Here is a 23610-nt window from a genome sequence, read left to right on the forward strand (position 1 = left end):
CGGGTCTAGGAATTGAACTTGGGTTCTTGGGTTTGAACTACTTCCAACATTTTAAATCATAAAACAAAATTAGATATTTGCATAACGATTGCCCTAGACACAGAAGCATTTTCTAGTATTGTTGTACTGAAACTGTAACCGTGGTAGGTTTGCTAAAACACAGATTCCCGGGCTCTGTTCTCCAGCTCTCTAGGTTGCAGACAGGAGCATCGTGCAGGCCTTTGAGCAGATTGGCCTCCCTTCTCCCCTTTTTTTTTATTTATTATTTTTGTTATTTTTGTTATTGTTGTTTTGTCTTTAAATGAAGAATGCATTTTAATGGATTGGTTGAGAGCATAATCATGAATTTGCCACTCCTATTTTTTAATTTTTAAAAATGTATATTTTGCGACACGGTCTTACTATGTCGTCCCCACTAGTTTGGAACCTGCTGAGCAGACCAGACTGGTGTCAACGTCACAGAGATCTACTTGCCTCTGTCTCCCAGGAACTTTGATTAAAGCTCTATTTACCATGCCCAGATACAAATTTGCTACTTCTAGATTTCTTCCTGGAAATTGTGAGAAGCAAAATATTTGTTTTTTTTTTTAAAATAACAAAACAAGTATGACAATGGTAAAAGCAATCATGGAGTGAGAAGAAGTCAAGAGAGCCCAAGAAGGAGTCTGAGAGAGAGAAGCAGTCAGCGCCGAGGGGGTGCGGGAGATGGTACTCACAGAGATCGGAGGTTGAACAACTGCTGAAAAGTGCCACCTTTAATTTCATAGATTTCATTATGCCGCAGGTCACTGAAAAGAAAGAGTTCCGAAGACGGATGTCAGAGATGTCAGAGTTAATGTTTCCAACATTTGTGGATGAAGTAGTTTTAAAAGAAGAACTCCAAAATTATCCGTGGCACCTCCAGTGACAAACGCGTTATCTCCTGTGGAGATGACCATCATGAAACAAAAACCAAGTTTTTGTCATATTCAGAACTAGCACCATTTAGCCTGTGCGACACACACCTGTCATTCAGCTCTGGGGAGACAGAGACAAGAAGGCACAGGAGGAGGAAGATTGAGGCCAGCCTGGGCTGCATGAGACTTTGTCTGAATGAAAAAGGAAAAGTTCCCAAACTCAGACTCACACAATTCCTATTACACCGAGTTGGAGAAAACAAAGGAGAAAATTGATGTCACCGTAGATGGATGAGAAAGGCACTGTTACCAAACTTTCCCAGCACTCTCCACACCACACCTCGCGTGTGTCAGAAGGATAAATGCCAATGTACTGCCAGTGAGGACGTGAGGACCAGCATGGAATAACCAATAACCCCGAACAATAGGAATTTTGGGTTTCTGACTTTATTTGCTGAGTTACTTAAAGACTTTTGAAAACGTACATTTTCTGAAGCTTTTGGCAGCCCGACAAACTGGGTAAGTCTTCGAGCAGGTTGTAAGACAAATCTCTGGAAAGCAAAAGGTGCAAAAGAGAAAAACCTGTTATACATTAATCTTAGGGAAATGCGTCTTCCTCTTCTTTTCAAAACCCTCAAAGGCACTCTCCGGACAACCCCACAGCCCTGACCTACAGAAGGTAGACACAGGCATTACTGCATTAGGCAAGGAGCTCAGATACTTACAGAAATGTAAGTTATACTTCTTTAATTGATTTAAATAATTTACTTAATGAATTTATTTATTTTTGTTAGTGGTGATCCACAATGTTCTAGCTCTTATCTTCCTGAAATGAATACAGATTAAATTAAATAACTGTGCCCTGTCTCTGCCAACTGCCATTTTTCTACAGCTAACACAAGTCATTGCTGGTTCTTTCCTAATCAACTTAAAAACAAAACCCAACCATTCAAAACATAGCACTAACTTTGAAATCAATCACTAGGAGGGGGAGAAGTCTAAGAGAGGCCTCAGCCAAAACTCAACAAATTACAGAACAACAAAAACATCTGGACATATTTATACTATACTATAACTAATTTAAAACAAGCCATGGTAATTTGCAGAAAGTTTAAAAAAAAAAAGAAAGAAAACTAGTAGATAAAGTAACACAGAGGCAAAAAAAATTTTGTCTCATGTTTTAGAAGTTATCAGCTAATCAACTAACCATTTTCATGCTTGATTCTAATTCTTAAAACCACCAAAACAACTGAAAAAAAAATCAGTATTTTCTAAGAGGCTCTTAATTATTCTATTCTTATAATTGACCAGTTTATCCTATCCTTATAATTTATCTTGCATTTATTGAGTGAATGGGGTTTATATAGGAAGAGTTCAATTGTTCTATATAAATAATTCAAATGAAGCTGTCTGTAAATATGTGTATGTAATACACATCTGTATTTTACATACAAGTTTGTATATAAGTACGAGAGGTTTGAAAGACTACCCCGTTCCCCTAAACAAACAAGAAATAAACTCAGCAAAACAAAGAATCTATACACCTATGCAAAATGGACCTGTTTAACTGTATGCCGCCATGTTGTTGAAAAGGAGTGACTTCGACATTATCAAAGAGGATAATGACGTTCATTCACTTCTTCAGGCTGCTCAGGGGGACCATTGCTTTTCATGTTAATATTGTGGAGCCCAGGCAGTTGTTGAGCTTTGGATCTTCCTGCCTCAGCCTCCCCAGGAACTGGGGTCACAGGCGGAACTATGGGAGCGTCTCCTCATTCTTATGCGTGTCTGAGGAGGGAGTATAGAAAACCTCGAACACAAGGACATAGTACTGCGTTCTGTCTACCTTCTACGTCATGACTCCAGGGTTAGCATGGACCCAGCATTCCTAGCATAGGCTCCTTGCTCATAGCTTTACTTAAATTTAATCCTGGGATCACCTTGTGACAGGGATGCGGATATCCTCATGACGTGGGATGACTTCTGTAAGAATGTCAGCTAGTGAGTGAAGAACACACACGTGGCCTAAATAGTGGACTCGGTGGTTTCTTTGAAGGTAAAGCAAGAGGAGGACATCTCACCTCACAATGAAATCTCATGTGTTAATCAACAACAACAACAACAACAACAACAACAACAACAACAACAACAGAGTGTAGCTCTTAGACCAATGCTCCCAAAAGACCCTGTAGTAGGAGATCAACGTCCTGGGTTCGAGTCTCAAAATCAATAGGTTTCTCTTGGTTACTATCCTGGCCTGAGCACTTGCTGATGTTTGTTTTGGTTTTCTTCTTAAAAGAGAAGATGACTGGCAGCAGCTATATCCTAGAGAACCAACGAGCTTTGTAGGTGGAGCTCTGAAAATGGCAACTCACGAAGCACTCCTAGTTCAAGCACACATAGTTCAAGTTCCAACAAGAAGGAATAGCATCTTTCTCTGCTTGTTTACTTGCTTGAGACAGACTTGGTACCTATCCCAGATTGCTCTGTAGCCTGATCTGGTCTCTGACTTGTGGTCCTTCTACACGATTTTCCTAACTGCTAAGACTACAGGAGAGATCGGTGGTTAAGTGTCCTGGCTGCTCTTGGTGAAGAGCAATGCCTGAGGTGGTCATCTGTCCCCAAAATGGAACCTTATGGGACATCAGCACACTGACACTATGTGAACACACCTATACAAGATAAAAGTAAACAAAACGAAAGTCCCATTGCTTTCTTGAAGCATAACTTCCATTAACGTATCCAGGATTCTTAGTTCCTATGTCTGTAACCACTCTTCATAGAGAAATGGGGGCCAGATCAAGGCTTGCTTTATACCTCTGCCTTCAGACAAATGTGACCGACGAAGCCTCCTGTGGGCTGCTACTGCACACTATCACCGCATCTGCAGTGACAGGGTAGCCCGGGGAACCATGAGGAAGGGCAGAATCAATCATGCAGCAGACAGCTCATCCTATACATCTGCACTGTGCTGGTTCAGTTGCCAAGAGAAGCTTATGTTGACACAACAGGAGGCTGACTGATTGTGAAAGACTTCAATTCCACGAGAGAAGAACCATTTTATAAGAGAGCTCGTGTCCTTATCACGAGTCCCAACAATGCTTGAGAGAACAAAAGGGTTGAGTGGCATTGACAGGGGGAGAAAAAAGCAAAATGTCAAAATAAAGTTATTCAAATCCCTGTAAACTACTTTTTAATGAAACATGGGAAAGGCAGGGGTAAATGGGTTCGGAAGCAACAGAAATAACATTCAAGCTGACTGGCCACCAGAAGAAACATTAGAACACGCTGTCCATAACTGTACCAAAAATGTTTAGTCTCCCTATCAAGGTTGGTGCCTGTTTGATAATTTTATTTTTGACATTAATATTAGGTTGTTGGTCCATTAAGCTATTTTATTCTACTCTGTGAAACCTTTAAAAGAGGAAATGCAGTTTTGTTTTGTTTTGTTTTGTTTTTTTGCTTGTTCACATTCATTTTCTGAAGGGAAATGTATACCAATTACAACTCTAATAGGCAGCTGTTTGTTCTTGAGAGCAAAGATATGCTATGATGGCTACCAGGGTAACGGCTGGGAGCCTGACCCAAAGGAGGAAAAGGAGGAACCATGACCTCCTGGAGACCTGCAAGGAAAGAACTTTCCCCTCATTTCCAAGGACTGTTGAGATACTGTCTGCCATTTTACCCCTAAATGGAAAGTCGCCTGTTTATACAACATTACTGCCTTACTGATACGCACAGCACTTGGAGATTAGGTAACTGATCACAGACGGTTTGGGGAAGAGACGAGATCTTTGCTCCAGTTAAAGTCCTGTTAAAACACAAGCCAGACATAATTCTCTCATTCCCATGTCACGCACTGACATGTTTTGATTCATGGATGTTGGGGTAGGTCAGCTCCAAAGTTAATGCATGTTCTTGGAGGAGCTAGGGGTCTACTCAAATACTCACAGGCTCTCCAGGGTTGCGGTCCCCGTTAAGTCAGGGAATTCAGTAATTTGCGAGGCACCATTCAAAGTCCTAGGAGAAATATGGAAGTGTTATTTGGAGAAGATTCTAGAAAGGGCTCATTTTTACTACCCGCTCCCCCAAGCACTTGTAGCTGCAGCACTCGTTCGGTCTTCCAGCCAGACTACTGGTTGAGTGGAGGCAGCATTTAAGGGCGGTCGACACTTACAGCGTTCTTAGTTCAGGCAAGTGTTGAAAAGCAGAGATTCCAACAAACTGGATGGGATTGTCATAGAAATGTCTGAAAAATCCAAGCACCAATGTGTTATAATAAAGCTGATGTCCAAGAGAATATATATTTCAACAAGTATGTTAATGTGCATTTGCTGTTTTTTACTGATTTTTTTTTTTACTGTACATCCCCATTACTCAGTTTCAAGTGAACGTCAAAAGTGTTTCCACTCACACTTCAAGATCATTCATTCTTTCGTTCGCTTCTCTGTGTGTCATGGACTCCAGTGCTTGCCACAGTGAATATATGGGACACAGTGTATATATATAATGACAAGCTGTGGAATGGAGTTCTCTGTGTAAGAGGATAAGGTGTGGATGTGGGCTTCCACCATCAAACTCAGGTTCTCAGGCTCAGAGGCAAGGACCTGCTGAATCATCTCACTATCTCACTAGCTTGCTTTCTGAGCGCTCTCTCTCTCTCTCTCTCTCTCTCTCTCTCTCTCTCTCTCTCTCTCTCTCTCTGTGTGTGTGGTGTAAGGAATCTTTACCATATAAAATTTAAAGGGGAGAGACTTTGGGGGGAGGAGGATTTAGAGCAAAGAAAAATAACAATGTGTAAGATGTCATGATGAAACTCAAACTTTGTATGCCTACCTCCAAGATTAGTAAAAACAAAAAAAATTAACATTTGCACAGCAGGGCTCATATGAATAATAGTTACGAAGTGTAAAAGTATGTGAATTAACTAACTGTACTTAAAGACTTTGTCTGCTTCCAACACTTTGAATACTCAGTAACGAAAACATAATTTAAGTTGCAATTCAGTATATCTATCATCTATCATTTATCTATATCATCAATCATGTATCTCTATCATATCTACACCTATGTATCTATTATCTATCATATCTGTCATACGTGACTATATCTATATATGTATCTACGTATTATCTATCATTTATCTATTGCCATCTTTATATTTACAGAAGGCTCTATTGTGATTAAATATAACTACCATAACATCTACAAAGCACTCCACATTATTGAGAAGCAATGATATACTGTGGGGTTTACCCAGTGTAAGAAGTTTCTTGAATTAGTTCTGAGTCTAAAATGGGAGACATTGTTAAAACATTAACAACATTCTGTTTTATAGACTTTTAAATGGAATCAAAATCTCGCTGAACTGCTTTGTGGAGCTCCACATAGATTTCTTACCTGAGGCATGGGGAAAGTTCAATTAGATACACCAAATCCATGCTCACACTGTGAGCTAGGGAGTACAGAGATTTAAAGATGATTTGTTCATTAAAGAAGCTATCGGGGTTGGGGGTTTAGCTCAGTGGTAGAGCGCTTGCCTAGGAAGCACAAGGCCCTGGGTTCGATCCCCAGCTCCGAAAAAAAAAAAAAAAAGAACCAAAAAAAAAAAAAAAAAAAGAAGAAGCTATCACTGGAAATTATTCCAAATGCTGGCGGTTCAAGAGGAATGATAAAATGTCCTCGCCTAAAGGAGCCTGGCATCAGCTGGAGTCAAACAAGCAGCAGCACATCTTGTCTGACAGAGCAGCTAATCTGTGCAGCAACTTGGATCTGCAGCGTAGAAACAGTTTTTTCATTTGCCAGTGAGAAAGTCGAGGCTCGGATATCCAGGAAGCTCACTATCTCCTAGATCCTCGTGGTCACAGGCTTTGGGTCACAACTGGAAAAGCTAATGCAAATTTGACGTCTCATACAACATTTGTTATCTAGCACACCTAAGTGCTTTCCAGGCCACTTCTCACCTCTTCCTTTCCCTTGGGATTAGACAATCATTAAAAGAACTGCAGTGGGGGAGGGGAAACCTGGGTGGCCCATGATCAAGATACAGGGCATATGTGCAGGGACTTCTCGAAGAATATGAAAGTGAAAAAGAATGGGGATGGAGAGATGGCTCAGTGGTTAAGAGCACGGATTGCTTTTCAATTCCCAGCAACCCTATGGTGGCTCACAACCATCTGTAATAGAATCCGATGCCCTCTTCTGCTGTGTCTGAAGACAACAACGGCATACAGTGTACTCACATAAAACAAATAAACCTTTAAAAAAGAATGGCTTTATGGCTTCAAGTGGAGTTCTCATAGCACACCTTCCTTGACTATACTATATATGTATATGCACATAATTACACATGTGTAAATATGTACACACCGGGAAGGTATGAATATATGTGCTTGCATGTGTACTGCAGAAATATCACCACTACCATAAAAAGGGTCTGGGGTTCTCTGGAAGCCTCTTTCTCATTTGTTACAGGGAGGGTTAAAAAAATTGATGGAATACCATTCGAAGCACATGTGAAAGACAGAGTTCCAATCATCTTCGTGCAGGGATGGAATCTTTATGTTGTATAAACCTAGCTTAGCTGGGTTACGGCCTTGTTGGCGAGAGCTTTGGGGAAGTAGTTAGGAAGGTGGGCTGTGGAAGATTGTGGATGTCAGGGCAAGGAGCTTGCATCCTGGATGTTTGTTTCATAGCAACAGAGTGGCAAGGAGGATGCTGTTTCAAGCATCTCTGGTGATGGCGGAGACAGGGAGGCCAGCCTCATCCACGCTGCTGAAGATCGAGAAGTAATGGCTAACAGGGGAGGGGGTGAAGTAAGGATCAAAAGAGGGCACTGGGCTGGAGACTGCAGAGGCAGAAATGAAGGCTGGGCCACCAGCTGACAGGGCTTGGAGCGGAACACACACAGAGGTGGCTGTGTTGGAAAGTCATCGGGTGACAGGAGATGGAAGCTCGTGTGTGAGGAGGGTGGAGGGAGGGGAGAAAGTGCATCACTGTGGGTATGCCAGAAGAGTGATTAAACACCAGTCCGGGGCTGAAAGGAAGAGTGGCCAAGCCAAGCAATCCCACTAGTCTTTTAATATGCAAATGCTCTCTAATGAGGCCTAATGTTTATTAAGCAATAGAATGCAAAGCCCTTAGTTTGCCAAAATATTGCCAGCACATTTCAGAGGTGATGAATGATTTTGTTTGCCTGCGTATTAGCTCCCTCCTCCTCCCCAGCTGTCAAGGCTCAATGGACGTTTCAGCTCATTTGTGACAAATGACACATGGTTTCAGAAAGCCTCTCTGCCGAGTTAGCCCAGGAAGAATCCCTGGCAAACTGTATCCTTAGGCCAATTTCAATAACTGCCTTTACTCACCTTCTTAAGATAGATCTCAGGAAGGCCGATATGATCCCCAAACCTACCTTGGACGAGCATCTTCTATCTAAAAGCCAACCAAGTCACTACACATTTTTATTCTCTTAATGTTGATGCCTAATAAATGTTCTACCTGTGTGAAGTGTGAAACAAAATCATTGGTACTCTGTGATTATAAGTCTATTTTATAATATATGAGTCCTTATACTCTCCTCTCTAGAATGCACGCATCTTTCTAGAATTACGTTGTACTTTTGTTTAGATGCGACTCAAGGCTGGGGCTTGTGAACGAATAGGCGGAGACCACAAAACAGTATTCCTTCCACTAAACACTCATGGCAGCAGTTTAGTCAGAGACAAACTGTCTGCAACGACCCCCTATTTGTATATAATCATTTATATTTCTAGAGCACTTGGGTTGAATTCTTGAATGACTAAGTGACCTAGCATTGGGATGTCCTAAGATCAGCTTTATGCATTGGAAAACATAGGTAAGCAAAAGTCCTTGTAAGATGAGCTGTGACGTGTGACTCCTGGAGATGCGCCCGGAGATGGCATCTGTATTATATAAAATACCAATCTTCAGTATCATTTCAGTGTGTAGTTGAAACCTCATGAAATACACCAATGTCGACGACACTTCTGTACAGATTATTACATGGACTGTGACAAAATACAGGCGTTCGCATCGATACACAGCATTCATCTCATTATATTTAATTGTGCAACATATTTAAAACTGTTATATGGCAGGAAGGACAAGTTAAAAGAGCGCAATGGACACTTACATTGTGATAAGAGAAGGGTTGCCTACGAATGCTCGCTCTGGTATTGATCTGATATTGTTGCTGTGGAATCCTCTAGAAAGAGAGACAAATATTACAGAAAGTCTTTGCGTGTGTGTGTGTGTGTGTGTGTGTGTGTGTGTGTGTGTGTGTGTGTGTGTTTACTAGCCCTCTTTGCCCTACCATGTAACCATAATCAGCATCTTTAGTAGTAGCCGGAGTACAGGTCACGCCTCCCTGCATCACGAACTGTGAGCGTCCTCATTTACGGCAGAGGAGCAAAGGGAATCCCATGCTCCAGTCTTGAAAGAGGGAGAGAGGCTGTGCAAATCCCAACTGCGCTTTATAGAAACAGGATATCATGTTATGAAGGGAAGTCGTTTTGTTGATATCCAGTAAAGAACTGTTGCTTAACAGCTTGAGTGGGAGCTATCTTTGGAGAGAGGATTAAGATCACTTGAAGCTGGAAGAAGGGAAAATTGACGCTGCCACTGTGAAGTAGAGATTTAGGGCGCCTCTTTAAGAGGAAAAGGATTAGTGGGTCTGTAACAACAAATCAATTCCCCCGGTTGGGGCAAATGTAGTCCGAATGACCGAGAAGCAGATTCAAGACTCTCTGTGTTTTCTGCGCATGTGTGACAGTTAGGGCTGCCTCCCTCTGTCAATACGCTACCCAGCTGTTTGATACACATGTGATTCTCTGAGGTAGAACCCACAGAAACTTTTTCCATATAAACAACCTACTCTATCCATCTGCTTTGTGGAAATAAGGTCATATATATGTATATCCGAAGCTATTCAGTTTTTTTTTTTTGTCCTTTTAGATAAAAGGAAAATCTCATTAAAAACACCCAATGGTCAAGAGTTGGTTTACCTTTAGTGAAATTGTGCTTAAAACATTAAACATTTAAAACATTAAATAAGCTTCACCTAGCATTTAAGAATAATTCATGTAATATCTCTGAAGGCATCTATCCCTACACAGAGGACACATAATTTTACTCGTGTAATTTTATATTTATGCAACTCAAAAATGTCTAGATTCATAGAAATGTTTAACAGATAACTAAACTCTATTATAGTTGTGTTACTATATATATAGCAAAAGTCAATGGTACTAGAACATTAGGAAAAAGGTTATATAAATATAAAAATGTATGTTTTTACATACAAATATGGGAGGTCACATATAAATTTTAAAATTCTGGTGACTTTGATTATGGAAATCAGTTAAAACATATCCGAGTGCACTTCACCATTATGTAAACTTAAAAAATTTCAGCTATTGTACATAATAATAATCATGCAATTTTAAAATATATTTACAAAGAATAAAAGTTCATTCATCAAGCCTGTCTTAACACTTACAGTTCCTTGAGGTTGGAGAGTGTCTTGATTGCAGTGGGGAATTCGTCAAGGTTATTATAATTTAAATCTCTGGAAATAAGTAAATGGAATGTTTGGTAAAGACATCTATTTACTTTATTTACAAGGCGAGTTGCTGTGCTATTCCACAACACCCATAGCATCAATGAAAGCTCTCCCTTCTCTCTCAGGAGAGGGTTTATTGGGGCATGAAATACAACTTATTGTATTGAGTGTGCTTGAAGTGTGTGTGTTGGTGTGCGTATGTGTGAGCATCAAGCTTGCTTGTGGAAGTAAGAAGACACTTTTGGGGAGCTGATTTTTCTCCTTCCTCTGGTGAGTTCCAGGAGAGGAACCCAGTTGTGTTGAGCTGCAAGTCATTTCACCTGCTAAGCTATCTCTAGGGCCCTGGCCACCAACAGTCTGAAAACATTTGCGTTCCAATAGTCATGACCCCAAAGAACAGAAATTTCCTGCCAAAAACCAATGGTTTCATTGGGTCATTTAAAACAGGGAGAGGCCCGCTGCAGCTTTAGGTTCCCAGGAGGAGTGATGCTTGCATGGTGGGCTCTGATCACTTCAGGATGGACCTCTTCACTGGGACCTGGTTCACTGAATTAGCAGCTGCTGTTTGCACTCTTCAGTCCTAAGATACATTCCTGTTCTTGTCCTCCTAGGAAGCAGGACATGAGAACTGCCTTGTTCCTGGCTCATAGGGAGAGCCTGTGTCTCACCCGCCTGAAGTCCAGGACAAGACATGTATTTGGAAAGGTTTATATGATACACGGGATTCTTAACAAGGATGTGAAGTCTAAAGTTTCCCCAGAGTCACAAAGGACGATTCGTTCAGAAATCTGATGTTTGTCTTGGTTTGTGAGGCAGAGCCCTGCTATTATCCCTCACGAACAGTGATAGAAGCGCCAGAGAACCTCAGAATCATCCATTTCTCTCTCCGTAATGACACAACTGGCTTTCAACCCCATTACTCACACATGGTTTATGGGCTTACTCTACCTACCTCTTCACATGAAAAGGGACTGCTGTCTGGTCCCTGTGTATGGCGGATTTCCCAAATGACACAGAAAACCCTTTTGGTAAGGCAATCAGATGTGGTTAGATCCTCCTCGGTAGACAAGAATTGCTATTTAATTTTAAGAGAAAGGTAATTTGGCTGAGTTTGACATGAATCAAGATTCCTACTTGTCTGGCAGAAGCCATTCTTAAGCTGTTCTGCAGGCAGGAAACTCTTTTCTTTTGTGGACATAAATTTTCTTCCTGTTTGTAAATCTCTCCAGATGGTCTTTTTTTTTTTTGATTAAACGATGACTGGACCCTTATAAATTACTTAGCTTTCTAGTCAGCGAAAGGAAGAGGTTGGGAATAACCAATTTACTGATCCTCTGTAGCCCTGGGCAAAGTGGGGCCAGACAGAAAGATGTACAGATTTTTGTCCTGAAACTTTTTGCTTTGTGGTACTTAGAAGCATTTTTCTTTAAGGTTGGTTCTTCACTCAGGACTGGGGACAGGAAAAGCATTTGTGGAAACACCCAGGAAAGCTGATCTTGTTTTTCATTTTTTGTTCGTTGTTTGTTTTTTTGTTTGTTTATTTGTTTTTCCTCTCCAATTGTTCTGTGGATACCAGTGAGAAAGTGTTACTTAACGAGAGAGACATTGTAACTTTTTCCTAGCGGCTGATAGAAAATACTGTCCTATGCTGTCAAGGTTATGCCTGGATGAGTTCTCCCTTGGAGAAGCGAACAATGACAAGTCATTCTGGAAGGAGAGTTGTGGGTCTTCATCTGTTATAAGAAGACCCAGAATAGAGGGTATCTCAGGAAGCTGGTTGATCCAGAACTAGTTAGAAGCTAAATAGACCGTGGGTAAGTGGTTAAAGTCTGTATGCAAATGAACCATGTTCCCAAGGTCATAGAAAACGGTTTTGTGATCACCACAAGGCCTTGAAATATTGAAATACAGTAAATGTTTTGTATTTCAGCAGTAAAATGGGAAGGGACTTGAGGATATCCATGCAACTACCTTCCTTGCTACCTGCTGCCCTCCCTTATTGCGTGTCGATGGCTCAACAGGGCATTTAAAACCATCTCCTATAGGAGGTCGAGGAGGAGGAAGAGGGAGGGGGAGGGGGAACTTGTGCTCCAGATAGACTGTGATATCCTCTGTTTTGGTTCTGGGATCTAGGATATGATCGGCTGACTGGACTCCATTTTATCAAAAGTACCGACAAGAGTCTGAGCTATTTTTGTTGTTGTTTGCTGAGATAGGGATCTTCTATGTTGGCCAAGGTGAAGCTCAGACTTCTGGACTCAAGTGACACTCTGCTTTAGCCTTATGACTAGCTCGAGATCATGGGCACATGCCACTGCGTCCAGTGGAACTTTGAACCTCTGCTACAGGCTAAATTTGTTGTCCTGGCAAAGTAACTCAGTGGTACTATCTAAGGCAGGGTAGGAATGGCTGCTTAATAGGGTATTTGTAAAACTGATTCAAACAATGTATATATCAGTGATCATGCACATATTCCATATGACATAGTCCCTTGGGTTGTTTCAGTATGAATCTCATTCCTAATTTGGGGGCTGGATCTTGGGGTCGGAAGCTTCCCTTCAGCAGAGGACCCAACTCACACCCAATTCAGCACTCCTGGCAAGAGGGAGTGCTCCTCAGTGCAGAATATACTTTTCTAAGCAAGCAGTCATGGTTTACTTAGCAGATTGCATTTAACTTTAATTATCCCCACTAATTTGCCACTCTCAAGAGATTAAAGTGGAATTGAAGTTTTATTGTTTCTCTCTCTCTCTCTCTCTCTCTCTCTCTCTCTCTCTCTCTCTCTCTCTCTGTGTGTGTGTGTGTGTGTGTGTGTGTGTGTGTGTGTCTGTAAGACAAAACCTCTGTAAATATCTGTTTAAGGCTGAGGCAATTAACCAAGCCAAACATCACGTTTGGCTTTAAGACTGTTTTGATTCCTTCAGAATATTCATGAAAACACTGGGAAAAGGGAAACAAACAGAAGGTCAACTCACAAAGTCTCCAGGCTGTGGAGTCCATCAAAGCATTTCTTTCCCAGGGAGTGGATTCTATTATTATGGAGATGCCTGGAAGAGAGCAGACAGGCAGTCAGGAACAGTCGAGAGAAGGTGGATGGGACAAGGAAAGCTAGAAACTGCAGTTCGGATTTCTAAACCCAAAGACCTGTAAAGGATGCACGGATGGTAAGAAATGAACATTAACTCCTGTGCTGCTTTCAGTGGGCGAGATTCTACGGCATATCGTTTACGATAACTACTGTGTGTGGTGATGTGAATAATTCGCCCTTTCACTGTAACTACAGTGTGGTTTGCTCGGTGTGACTTGGAGACATAGAGTATTCAACAGAGACGCTGAACATCACTGAGGTCATGGGACGGAGGGAGGGCCGCCTGTGGACTCCATTCCCAGGATTGAGCTATAGGTCAGCAAGAAAGGATTTTAGCTACAGGGAACAGTGATCAGCCTTCTTCTGTTGCCCAGGATTGGTAATCTTGACCAACTATTAATGCCTACAATTATCATCTTAGGCTTGGTTGATATGTCACTTCTGCCAGAGTCAGTGAGAACAGCTGTGTATACAACTGAAAAGGAGGCTAACTCCCAAAGAGACTTTGGGGAAAATGGGTTTAAGGGAGGCAGGGTTGAAAAAATTAGTCCAGGGGGCTGGAGAGATGGCTCAGCGGTTAGGAGCACTGACTGCTCTTCCAGAGGTCATGAGTTCAATCCCCAGCAACCACATGGTGGGTCACAACCATCTGTAACGGATACAATGCCCTCTTCTGGTGTGTTTGAAGAGAGTGAGAGCGTACTCACATACATAAAATAAAAAAATAAATAAAAATCTTTAAAAAACAATTAGTCTAGGGGGAAAAAATCCCCAGCACAAAACAAAGGCCATAGTCAGCTTCTTCAGGGTCAGCGACGCCATATTCACGTAAAGAATCCAGAGTAGAGATTTGTTAATATCCCCTTGAATTTATTATTTTTTTGCTGGACTTAGATATTTGTTTTAATAAATAATTTTTTGGTTTCAGGTGAGATCTACGTGACATTTATCCAATGTCTTTTAAATGCCTAGGATGAGAGGGGGTATGGAGAGAACCAAAAACAAATGGGTCCACATTCTCATCTGAGTGCCCTGCAGGTAGTCAACCAGCAACGGGCAGGCAGGGAACAACAGAAGCATCTAAATTCCTCAGGAAGGTTTGCTGGCCGAGAACTGTAAGTGTAAGGCAGCCAGCTGGTGGTGTTGTACCAGACGGTGGTAGGGCCTATGAGGCGGGGCCTAGTGGAAGGAAGCTAGGTCACTGGGCCTTGTCCTTGAAGGAGCTACAGGGTCTCCAGCCCTTTCAGTCTCTCTTTATGTTTCCTAGCTGCTATGAGGTGAGCAACCTTGGTGTACGGTGCATGACGCTTCCTGATACTCTGATCCACCACAGGCCCAGAGCAATGAGACCATTAACTGTGGAAGGAAATGGAAATGGCTGACATTGTAAGCTCAGATACACCTTTCTTCCCTTTAAGTAGCTAATCTTCCTCTCCCTCCCTCCCTCTCGACTTCCCTCCTCCCCTCCCTTAAAGGATCTAACTCTGTAGCCCACCCAGCTTGGCTATACCTTCGGCTGACTTTCAAACTCACTGCAACCTTCTTTCTTGCCTCTCAGCCTTCTAAACCCTAGGATTATATGCGTGAGGCCCCAAGTCCAGACATTCATCATAGGGACTAACCCATCGGCAGGCAAGGTGATCTTTTAGTCCTTCAGGTCGCAACTGCATCCAGAGATCAGCACTGGGTAAATGTTGGCTGTTCTATTATGCACATGGGGTGGTGGAGGCAGGAGGATCAGGACTTTAAGGTCATCTTTGACTGCACAGCAAGTTCAAGGCCAGTCTACATGAAACCTTGGTTCACAAACCCAACCCGAACCGAACTAAAAGTAATCTAGATCTCAAAGAGGAAAACAGCTATTGAAAAGCAGAATTGCTGTCAAGAGTCAACGCTCCCCTCTCGTTCTCTCCCTTTCTCCCTTTGCCTCCCTTTCCTCTTTCTCCCTATTGTCTCCCTCTCTTTCTTCTATCACTACTAGGTCTCAAACCCAGGCGCTGACACTAGACAGTCTGCCATTGGGATATATCCCCAGGTTAGCAATGATAGGAGTTTTTTTTCTTAATTAAGAGAAAATGCTTGTCAAGGCTGTGACCATAGTATACTGTCAAAGTATTAACACTTGTTCAGCTAGCATTTTGTAATACCAGGTTCCACCCCTAGAACTTATTAGTATATAATATTATATTTCAGTAAATTTTTCTTTAGCTTTGTGATGATTTCTTTTAAAATGTACAATAGATTCTGCTAAGATGAGGCATGATTTGATCTTTGTATGCCCAGCATTGTTTATCACTAATTGGGCGGTATTTCATAGATTTTTTTTAAAGAGAATTATTTATTTATATAAGTATATGAGTACACTGTAACCGTCTTCAGGCACACCAGAAGAGGGCATCAGATCCCATTACAGGTGGCTGTGAGCCACCATGTGGTTGCTGGGAATTGAACTCAGGACCTCTGGAAGAGCAGTCAGTGCTCTTAACCGCTGAGCCATCTCTCCAGCCCCATAGATGTTTTTTAAATCATTCACACAATTGGAAAGTGTATGTCATTTAGGAGGGTCTCAGAGTTTTCCTCTCCCTTTAACCTCCCTCCATTCAAGTTTTGAGGTCCACCACTTTGAGGCTAAGAGTTCAGAGGGGATTTAGAATGTGGTAGAAAAAAACTTACAGAACCACGAGGCTGGAGAGGTTTCCAAAGGCATGGTCTGCTATGTGGTGTATTTTGTTCAGGGCCAAGGTCATGGCTTGCAGGGCTGATAAACTTCTGAAAGCCTGGACAGGGACATCTGTGAGAGCGTTGTCATCTAGCCACAGGTGCCTCAGGGAGTGCAGACCACTGAAACAGCTGGGTGGCACGTAGCTGATGTGGTTGGCATCCAAGCGCCTGGAACAAAGCACGTCAGAATGGGAAACAGCAAGGCTTAGGCAGAGTACGGACAGACTCAGCTGGAAGAGCAAATCAGTCTGGGGAGCTCCAGGCCCCAGGTAAACCGGACCGTTTTTCTCTTCTGGTCAGCCCTCTTCACTCATCCTTAAGACCACCGCCCCCTTTTCCCCGTCCCCCTCCCCTTGAGGTGTTCTGACTCTCTTCCAGGCTCGTGGGTACCATGCTTTCATGCGTCGGAAGTGGCCTCTCTGAGGTGTAAAATTGCATCCCCTTCCGACAGTCTAATGTAGACATTCTCTCACCTCATTCCCATACCAAGCCAAATGAATGGCTTTGCGATCCCAGACTGTTTGGAGCATAGTCGAAGGCAATCTACTGGGTTGTTCCTAAGTGCTAGGAAAAGATTGCTTCACGATTTGAAAAGAATCAGTAACGTGGGAAGAACTTCGAAACTGCTGGCTGCCTCACCTAGCCTAACCCTTTGCCTTGGGCAGATGTTTGTTTCACCGACAGTTTAGAATAATAAAATTAGCAGCTTCGTAACTCTTGCTTTCTTTTCTCACTTTACGTTTCTTTTATTTCCTTCCTTTCTTTTGTTTTGTTTTTAAATGGGAAACAGTTCTAAAAATAGGGCTGGCTAATAAACCGCTGTAGCCTCTGAGTCTGCAGAGGGAGTGTAGGACATTTATTTATTTTGTCATAAATTCAAGATAAATGGTGGTTGTAATTAAAGTGAGCTAATGTTCCTTGTGGAAATGACAAGTTTGAGATTTTTTTTTTTATTTTTTGGCGAGGAATATGAACAACTGAGTCACCGTCAATCAGATATGCTCCTATAGCTGTTATCACTCACGTTTTATAAGACTACATTTGCTTGCATTTTGAAAACTAGAATTAAAAAAAAAAACTTAAAGAGCTGCATTTTATGCAGCTCGTATATTAGGTTTAGAAAGTCGTGAGACATCATTCTAGTCATCCCCCGGTTCCTACTTCTATCCCATCAACGGGACAGGTGACCTCCGATGGGCCCTGAGCCAAGCTACAGTAATAGTTCAGGTAAGGTCACTTGGAACAAACGTTATGGTTTGTCCGTCTTTGCCAATACCTATGCGTGTTTCCGGCAGACCAGCCATAATTGTAGGAGCTGAGACAGGGTCTCCTGACACGGCAGGGTTCAGTCAACAAATGAGCTGTAAGTGCTTGGGGGAAATCCATCATAGCCTCAGCCGCTTTCTTCAGCAATCTGCCCGTGCTAGAGTACAGTACAACTTCATCAGGGGCGAGGAGGCAATTGGTTTCATTTGGCTAGAAGTCCATATTTAACCGGGGAGTAAGTACTGCCTGAACTGTAGCTTCTCAGTTGTACCTCACCAAGCTTCCTGGGCCTCTGATGCACAGGGCACGCCCAGGTCCATCTTTCTATCCTAGTTGCTTAGGGCGTCGACACTGCAAATCACTCCTAAAAAGCCTTGCAAACGACAAACCTCAAAGTTCGGTGCAATGTTGAGGAACTCTACAAACAGGTCCGTCAGCATGGAATCATGGGCTTTCTCCTTTGATATTTTAAGTTGTGACCAGCAAGGAATGACCTGACACCAGTCTCCTAGGTGACAACATCCGTTCTTTGGGCCAGGCTCCTCTAGGGACCATACCCTTCCCCCCAAACCCCCTCAGATGAAAGATTAAAATCTGGCCATACTATTAAACAAATTTCTGTCTGAAATGAGTAGTTAGGAACTCCCTATAAAAGAGTGTCTTGGGCATGGGTATGGATAAGTTCCCCTCAATGCATGGATGAAAATGTCATGATAAAACCCATTACTTTATAAATTAATATACACCAGTAAAATATAAGGAATCTCCGGCGACAGACAGTGCTCTTAAAGGCAGTGTTTCCGAGTCAGAGTCTGCCTGAGATCCCAGCTTCATTCATTCAGATACAAGTTTATTGTTTACACTTAAAAGCACTGTCTGCTTCAGTTTTCCCTTCCCTACTTTAGTAAAGTAGGAAAATCAACAAATAAAAACCTATGTATTTACAAATATAAAAGTGTGATGGTTTATTACATGTATATAATGTAAAGTGATTAAATAAATCCTGCTAACATGTTTATTTCTTTTCATACATGCTTTTCGTGGGGTGCGATTTTAAGGTGCACTCTCCTAGTAAATTTCAAGCATTCATTGTTATTAATTGTAGTCACAGTACTACATGGATCAGAACTATAATGCAATACACTAGATCACCATAACTTATGCATGCTAAGGATTGGTGTCTTTCAACCGGTCTTCCCCAGTTCCTGCCATCAACCCCCAGAGCCCTGACAACTGTCATGTCCATTCTCTGACATCTGATTTAATTTTAAACGCTCCCAAGGCTAAATTGGAGTATGGAATTGATTATCTACTCACTTTACAGGTGATCCTTACATAACAAGGTTAAGCCGGGCAGGGCATGAGTTTACCTACTTAGTCAGCAGAGGAGTCATACTGTGCCAGGCCGGCCTTTTCAGGTAAGTGGACATTTTTAATTTACATGCCCGGAAAATGTGACATTTGAGCAGAGAAATAGAAGGCTTCTGTACAGTGCAAGAAGGAAAGTCTACACACCGGAGCTGGTGAGATATGTCGGTGGTGAAGACTCTTGCCATGAGATCATGAGGACCAGAGTTCACATCTCAGCGTCCATCTAATCATGTGCTCATCCTGCGAAGACCTGGCCTCTGACTTCAGCTCCAAAATATCCAAAGCTCCCATCTGACTTCCTCTGTGTGCACAGTGGCACACGCACCTGCAGACATGTGCACCTTTACTCATGGGGACAGTCAGTTCTCTATTTATGTCCTGTGGATTCTGGTGATCAAATGGGTGGGTCATCAGTCTTGGCAGCAAGCACCTTTTTCCTCTGAGCCATATCATTGGCCCCTTCTTTTCAGACTTTAGTAATAATATTGATCTATCTGCTCATGTATATCTATATCTATATGACCATACACACATACATATGATAAGGTCATGTTTTGTTAATAATATATCACTGAATACAACATCTTCATTTCAGAGGCATAGGACAAGTGTTGATGTGTAACTGATGGTACATTCTCAGAGAAAGTTCTAGCAATGATTTGATGCACCCATCAAAATGTATAAGGGGTAGCACGGAACCCATATTCGGCATAGCAAAGTGAGCTATTCAAAAAACAGGAGAAATGTCCTTGCTTCCAGCTCAGATAAAAGATTCCTTATTACAGTCTTGACATACAGTCTGAAAGGCTGTGGTATGGGAAGTGGCATCTACTTAATGCTCTTTATATGTCATTGCTTCTGATGAGATTGTAGATTTTACACCACTTATTTAAAAATTTTAAATGTGTGTGTGTGTGAGAGAGAGAGAGAGAGAGAGAAAGTGAGAGTGAGTGTGTATGTATGTGTATGAGAGTGTGTATGTATGAGTGAAAGTGAGAGCGAGTTTGTGTTTGTGTGTGAGAGAGTATGTGTCTGTTTGTGAGTGTGTGTATGTATGTGTGTGTGAGAGAGTGTGTAAGTGTCTGTGTATGAGAGAATGTGTGTGTGTGAGTGTGAGAAAGTGAGAGCAAGTGTGTACGTGAGTGAGAGAAAGCGAGCAAGAACGAGTGTGTGTCTGTGTGTGTGTGAGAATGTGTGTGAGAGAGAGAGCGAGAGTGAATGTGTGTGTATGTGAGAGAGTGTTTGTGTGTCTGTGTGTGTGAGAGAGGTATGTGTGTGTGTGTATGTGTAAGAGTGAGAGAGAGAGAGCAAGTGTGTGAGTTTGTGTATGTGTGTGTGAGAAAGAGAGTGTGTCTCTGTGTGAGAGAGAATGTGTGTGTGTGTGTGTGTGTGTGTGTGTGTGTGTGTGTATGAATGCCATATGTGTGTGAGTGCAAAGGGCAGCCAGAAAGCAACTTTGGCTTCCATGGAGCTGAAGCTACAGGCAGTTGTGAGCCGCTTTACATGGTGATTTGAACTCAAGACCACTGGAATGGGCACACACTCTTAAACTGCTGACTCATCTCCAGTGTCTTTAACTCCCACATCTTTCATCACTGACAACAATGGCCACATGGGAAATGGGAAAGGATACCAAATTAGAAGAGTAAGCAAAGCTAAGCTAAGAGCCAGGATACAGTTCAGTGGTAGGGTGCTTGCCTTGCTTGCCTATGACCCTCAGTTCCACTGCTAACATCATGAAAAACAACTAGCCAACCAATGGACCAACCAAACAAACAAACCAAAAAAAAAAAAAAAATAACCAAACAACCAACTAGCCACCCACCCACCCAACCTACCAACTAACCAACCAACCAAACAAACCAAAAAAATGTAAAAAACAAACAAACAACTAGCCAGCCAGCCAGCCAGCCAGCCAACAACTACCAAGTGATCAACTACAACAGTCCACCAACCAAGCAAGTCACCAACAAATTTAAGTCAAGATCCTGTCCCTTATCAATTCTGAAATCTTGGAACGTATTGATTTATATGTCTTTGGATAAGTTTTCACTGATACAGCAGAATCACAATATGTCACAGAATTACTATGAGAATTAAATGGCACTGTTTTGGAAGCCAGTAAGTGTAGATATCTGAGGGTAGTCTTTAGACTTGTGAGCAGTGTCATCTTTCTCCCTGTAGAAGTCCATTTTCTTGCAATTCCTCAATCCGTTGTGATTCCACATCTCTCTCCAGGTGAACACCATGCTTTTGTCCCATGGATGAACCGAACTGGAGATTCTTACTCCTCACACATCCCTTGGTATGGCCTTTGGTAGTTGTGCTCTGTGCGTTGTTGTCTATTACAGAAAGCCTTCCAATGAGATTCTGCTGTTTAAGCGAGGCAGCCCAATGGGCAGTCTCTTGTGTTGCCTTCCCTTATTCCTACATGGTCAAGATCACCCAGTTCACCCTGACAGGTTTCAAGAGCGTTGAGTCTGGATAGCTTAGCTTTCAGAAGACGTCTGGACCATCTGCCTATGAGAAACGTGCCATCCTCTCTAAGAAATCTTCAAGGTCATATACAAACATTTCTTTAGACTGATCAGACCTCCGGACATGTGGAAGTATTGTAGAATGTCCACTCTGATAGCAATGTGTTAGAGGAACCAACAGAAGAAAACATGGAGGTAATTGTAGTCAACCTCTTGAGAGAGCTGAATGGCTGGAAGAGATGTGGAAAGGGAGAGGAAGGGCTTGATCTAGGGGTGCTGTTAAGTCACTGTCGCTAGAAAGGGAAGCAACAAAGCTGTGGCGAGTCAGCTTTCTGGTCTGGAGGACTGGGCTGATAGAGATCATGTGAGAGCAAGAAGGAATGCCACTCTACGTAAAATGAAAACAGAGTAGAATTACACACACACACGTTGACCGCAATGCTGCAATAGCTTGTTTCTACGGAGCAAAGCTACAAAACACCAAGCAAAGTGTTAGCACTTTCTTACCAGGAGTGATAAGAACACCCCCCCCCCCTTGTGTGAAGTTTTAATCATAATGCTTTGATGCATAAGGCATTAACTGCAAGTTTCCTCTCAAGGGAAACATTTCGTGAATCTGTTCTATTCTCCGGAAAGGAGCCCTTGCTTTACAAGCAGCATTGTTGTAGGGATTAGAGGTGCTGTGAGATCACTGTTGCTGTTACTCTTGAAAATGGTTCTTTATCTATCTTCTATATGACACCTTGCCAACATATCCCATAAGCTTCTATCTTTGTTTGAGAATGTCTTTGATGAGCCATTAACTACAAGGAAGAAAGCGTTAGTCACAAGATAAGTCATTGATCTTGGCTAATTCCGTACCAAGATGACCATAACAGTGTCAATTATTAACATAGATGGCTGAGAGGAAAGAAGGGCCCAAGTGTGACGACGGCTGCAGCTGTACTGTGCAGCTTGTGGGGACCTGATAATAAACAGGATTACGGAACATGGCATTTTCATGACCGGCTTTTCACAGAATAGCATTTTTCTTTCCTCATAAAATTTAAAGATATGACCTGCCACTCTTGTATAGTAGAAACATTAAAAAAAAACATGAGAGCATTTTGAGGAAAGCATGAATAGTTAGGAAGCCACAATGTTCTGTCTGGGTCACTGGTAAACTGGTAAAAGTGAAGTCGTTCTTGATGACCACTTTACTTGTCTAATAAAATGAAAGCCACCTGACTGTAAATTCATTTTCAAATGAAGTTCAACAAAATGCACAAATTCTGTGTTATGGTTGTTTTATTGTTTTGACCCTTCTGTCCTGAAATCAGTGGATGATCGCCATTGAATTTAATCATTGATTTAACACAAGGTCATTATCCTGGTGCCATCAGGATGGACGGTCGTCTGTATAAATAGAGTAATACATAATGAAATACATTCTTTATATTATTGGAATCATTTTCACCGTTGCTGTTCATTTTATTAAGTGGATTGGCCATAATGTCAGGGTTCCATCTTTTAATACATTTCCCATACTGATGAGACACCCAGATCTTATGAAGACAGGTGTGGGGTTCACGGAAAGGCTGCAGTGGGAAGTAGATGCATGGGAATGTAGATGGCAAGTTTCTGCTTCTGTCTTCCCTTCCCCACCTAATTCACTTGTCAAACTGGCGCGGCCCCCCTGAAGGAGAACCATTGCTTCAGATATGTCTGAAACGGTGATGATCCCTTTTTCCCTCTCTCTTGTTGAAAAGAGTCTGCAGGTTCCTGGAAATGCCATAATTAATTCTTGTCCATTGCTGACAAGAATTGGAGCTGGATAAAAAGTAGCTGGAGTCTCTAAGTCTCTATTTCTCCGGCATCTGGGCCAGCATTGGTGAATATAGAGCTTAAGCTTCCCACGTGGTGAGAGGTAGGGGCTCTGTCACCGAGCTGTGCCCCAACCCCGATGAAGAGGAGATTTCGGGTGCACAGTTCATTATGTTGATCCTTTTTTGCTTGTTTGTTTTAGAGATCAACGCTGCTGTGTGTTTTGTGACAAGGAGACGGCTACAACAAAAATAACGAGGGCAGTCACGTCTTCAGTTTCATTTCTCTCCACAGGAAACAAAGGCTCTCTTTTTGTGCCAGGGACCCATTAGTCTCCCAGGTACCAACCACCAGGATTTGAAACCTCGAGTCTGGGTTTGGACCTGCCACTGCCTTTCGGCCTCCTCA

At 42.2% G+C, this 23610-nt stretch overlaps 1 protein-coding gene and 1 non-coding gene across 3 annotated transcripts in view; one reads left to right on the plus strand and one right to left on the minus strand.

Annotated features, from left to right (window-relative positions):
- Lgr5 (leucine rich repeat containing G protein coupled receptor 5) overlaps nucleotides 1-23610 on the minus strand; it is a 134814-nt gene that overhangs the window by 9526 nt on the left and 101678 nt on the right. For both annotated transcript variants that reach the window (XM_063263222.1, NM_001106784.1), the window contains exons 5-13: nucleotides 16238-16453; nucleotides 13452-13523; nucleotides 10414-10482; nucleotides 9049-9120; nucleotides 5074-5145; nucleotides 4848-4916; nucleotides 4636-4707; nucleotides 1382-1447; nucleotides 717-788 (exon numbers count right to left, since the gene is read on the minus strand). In XM_063263222.1, coding sequence (XP_063119292.1) covers nucleotides 717-788; nucleotides 1382-1447; nucleotides 4636-4707; nucleotides 4848-4916; nucleotides 5074-5145; nucleotides 9049-9120; nucleotides 10414-10482; nucleotides 13452-13523; nucleotides 16238-16453 — 780 coding nt within the window. The remainder of the gene's footprint in view (nucleotides 1-716; nucleotides 789-1381; nucleotides 1448-4635; nucleotides 4708-4847; nucleotides 4917-5073; nucleotides 5146-9048; nucleotides 9121-10413; nucleotides 10483-13451; nucleotides 13524-16237; nucleotides 16454-23610) is intronic.
- On the plus strand, nucleotides 6405-6478 carry Trnap-agg57 (transfer RNA proline (anticodon AGG) 57). Its single transcript has one exon. It is a non-coding gene; the product is annotated as a tRNA-Pro (tRNA).

Source organism: Rattus norvegicus, chromosome 7, assembly GCF_036323735.1.
Source record: "Rattus norvegicus strain BN/NHsdMcwi chromosome 7, GRCr8, whole genome shotgun sequence".
NCBI classification, from domain to species: domain Eukaryota; kingdom Metazoa; phylum Chordata; class Mammalia; order Rodentia; family Muridae; genus Rattus; species Rattus norvegicus.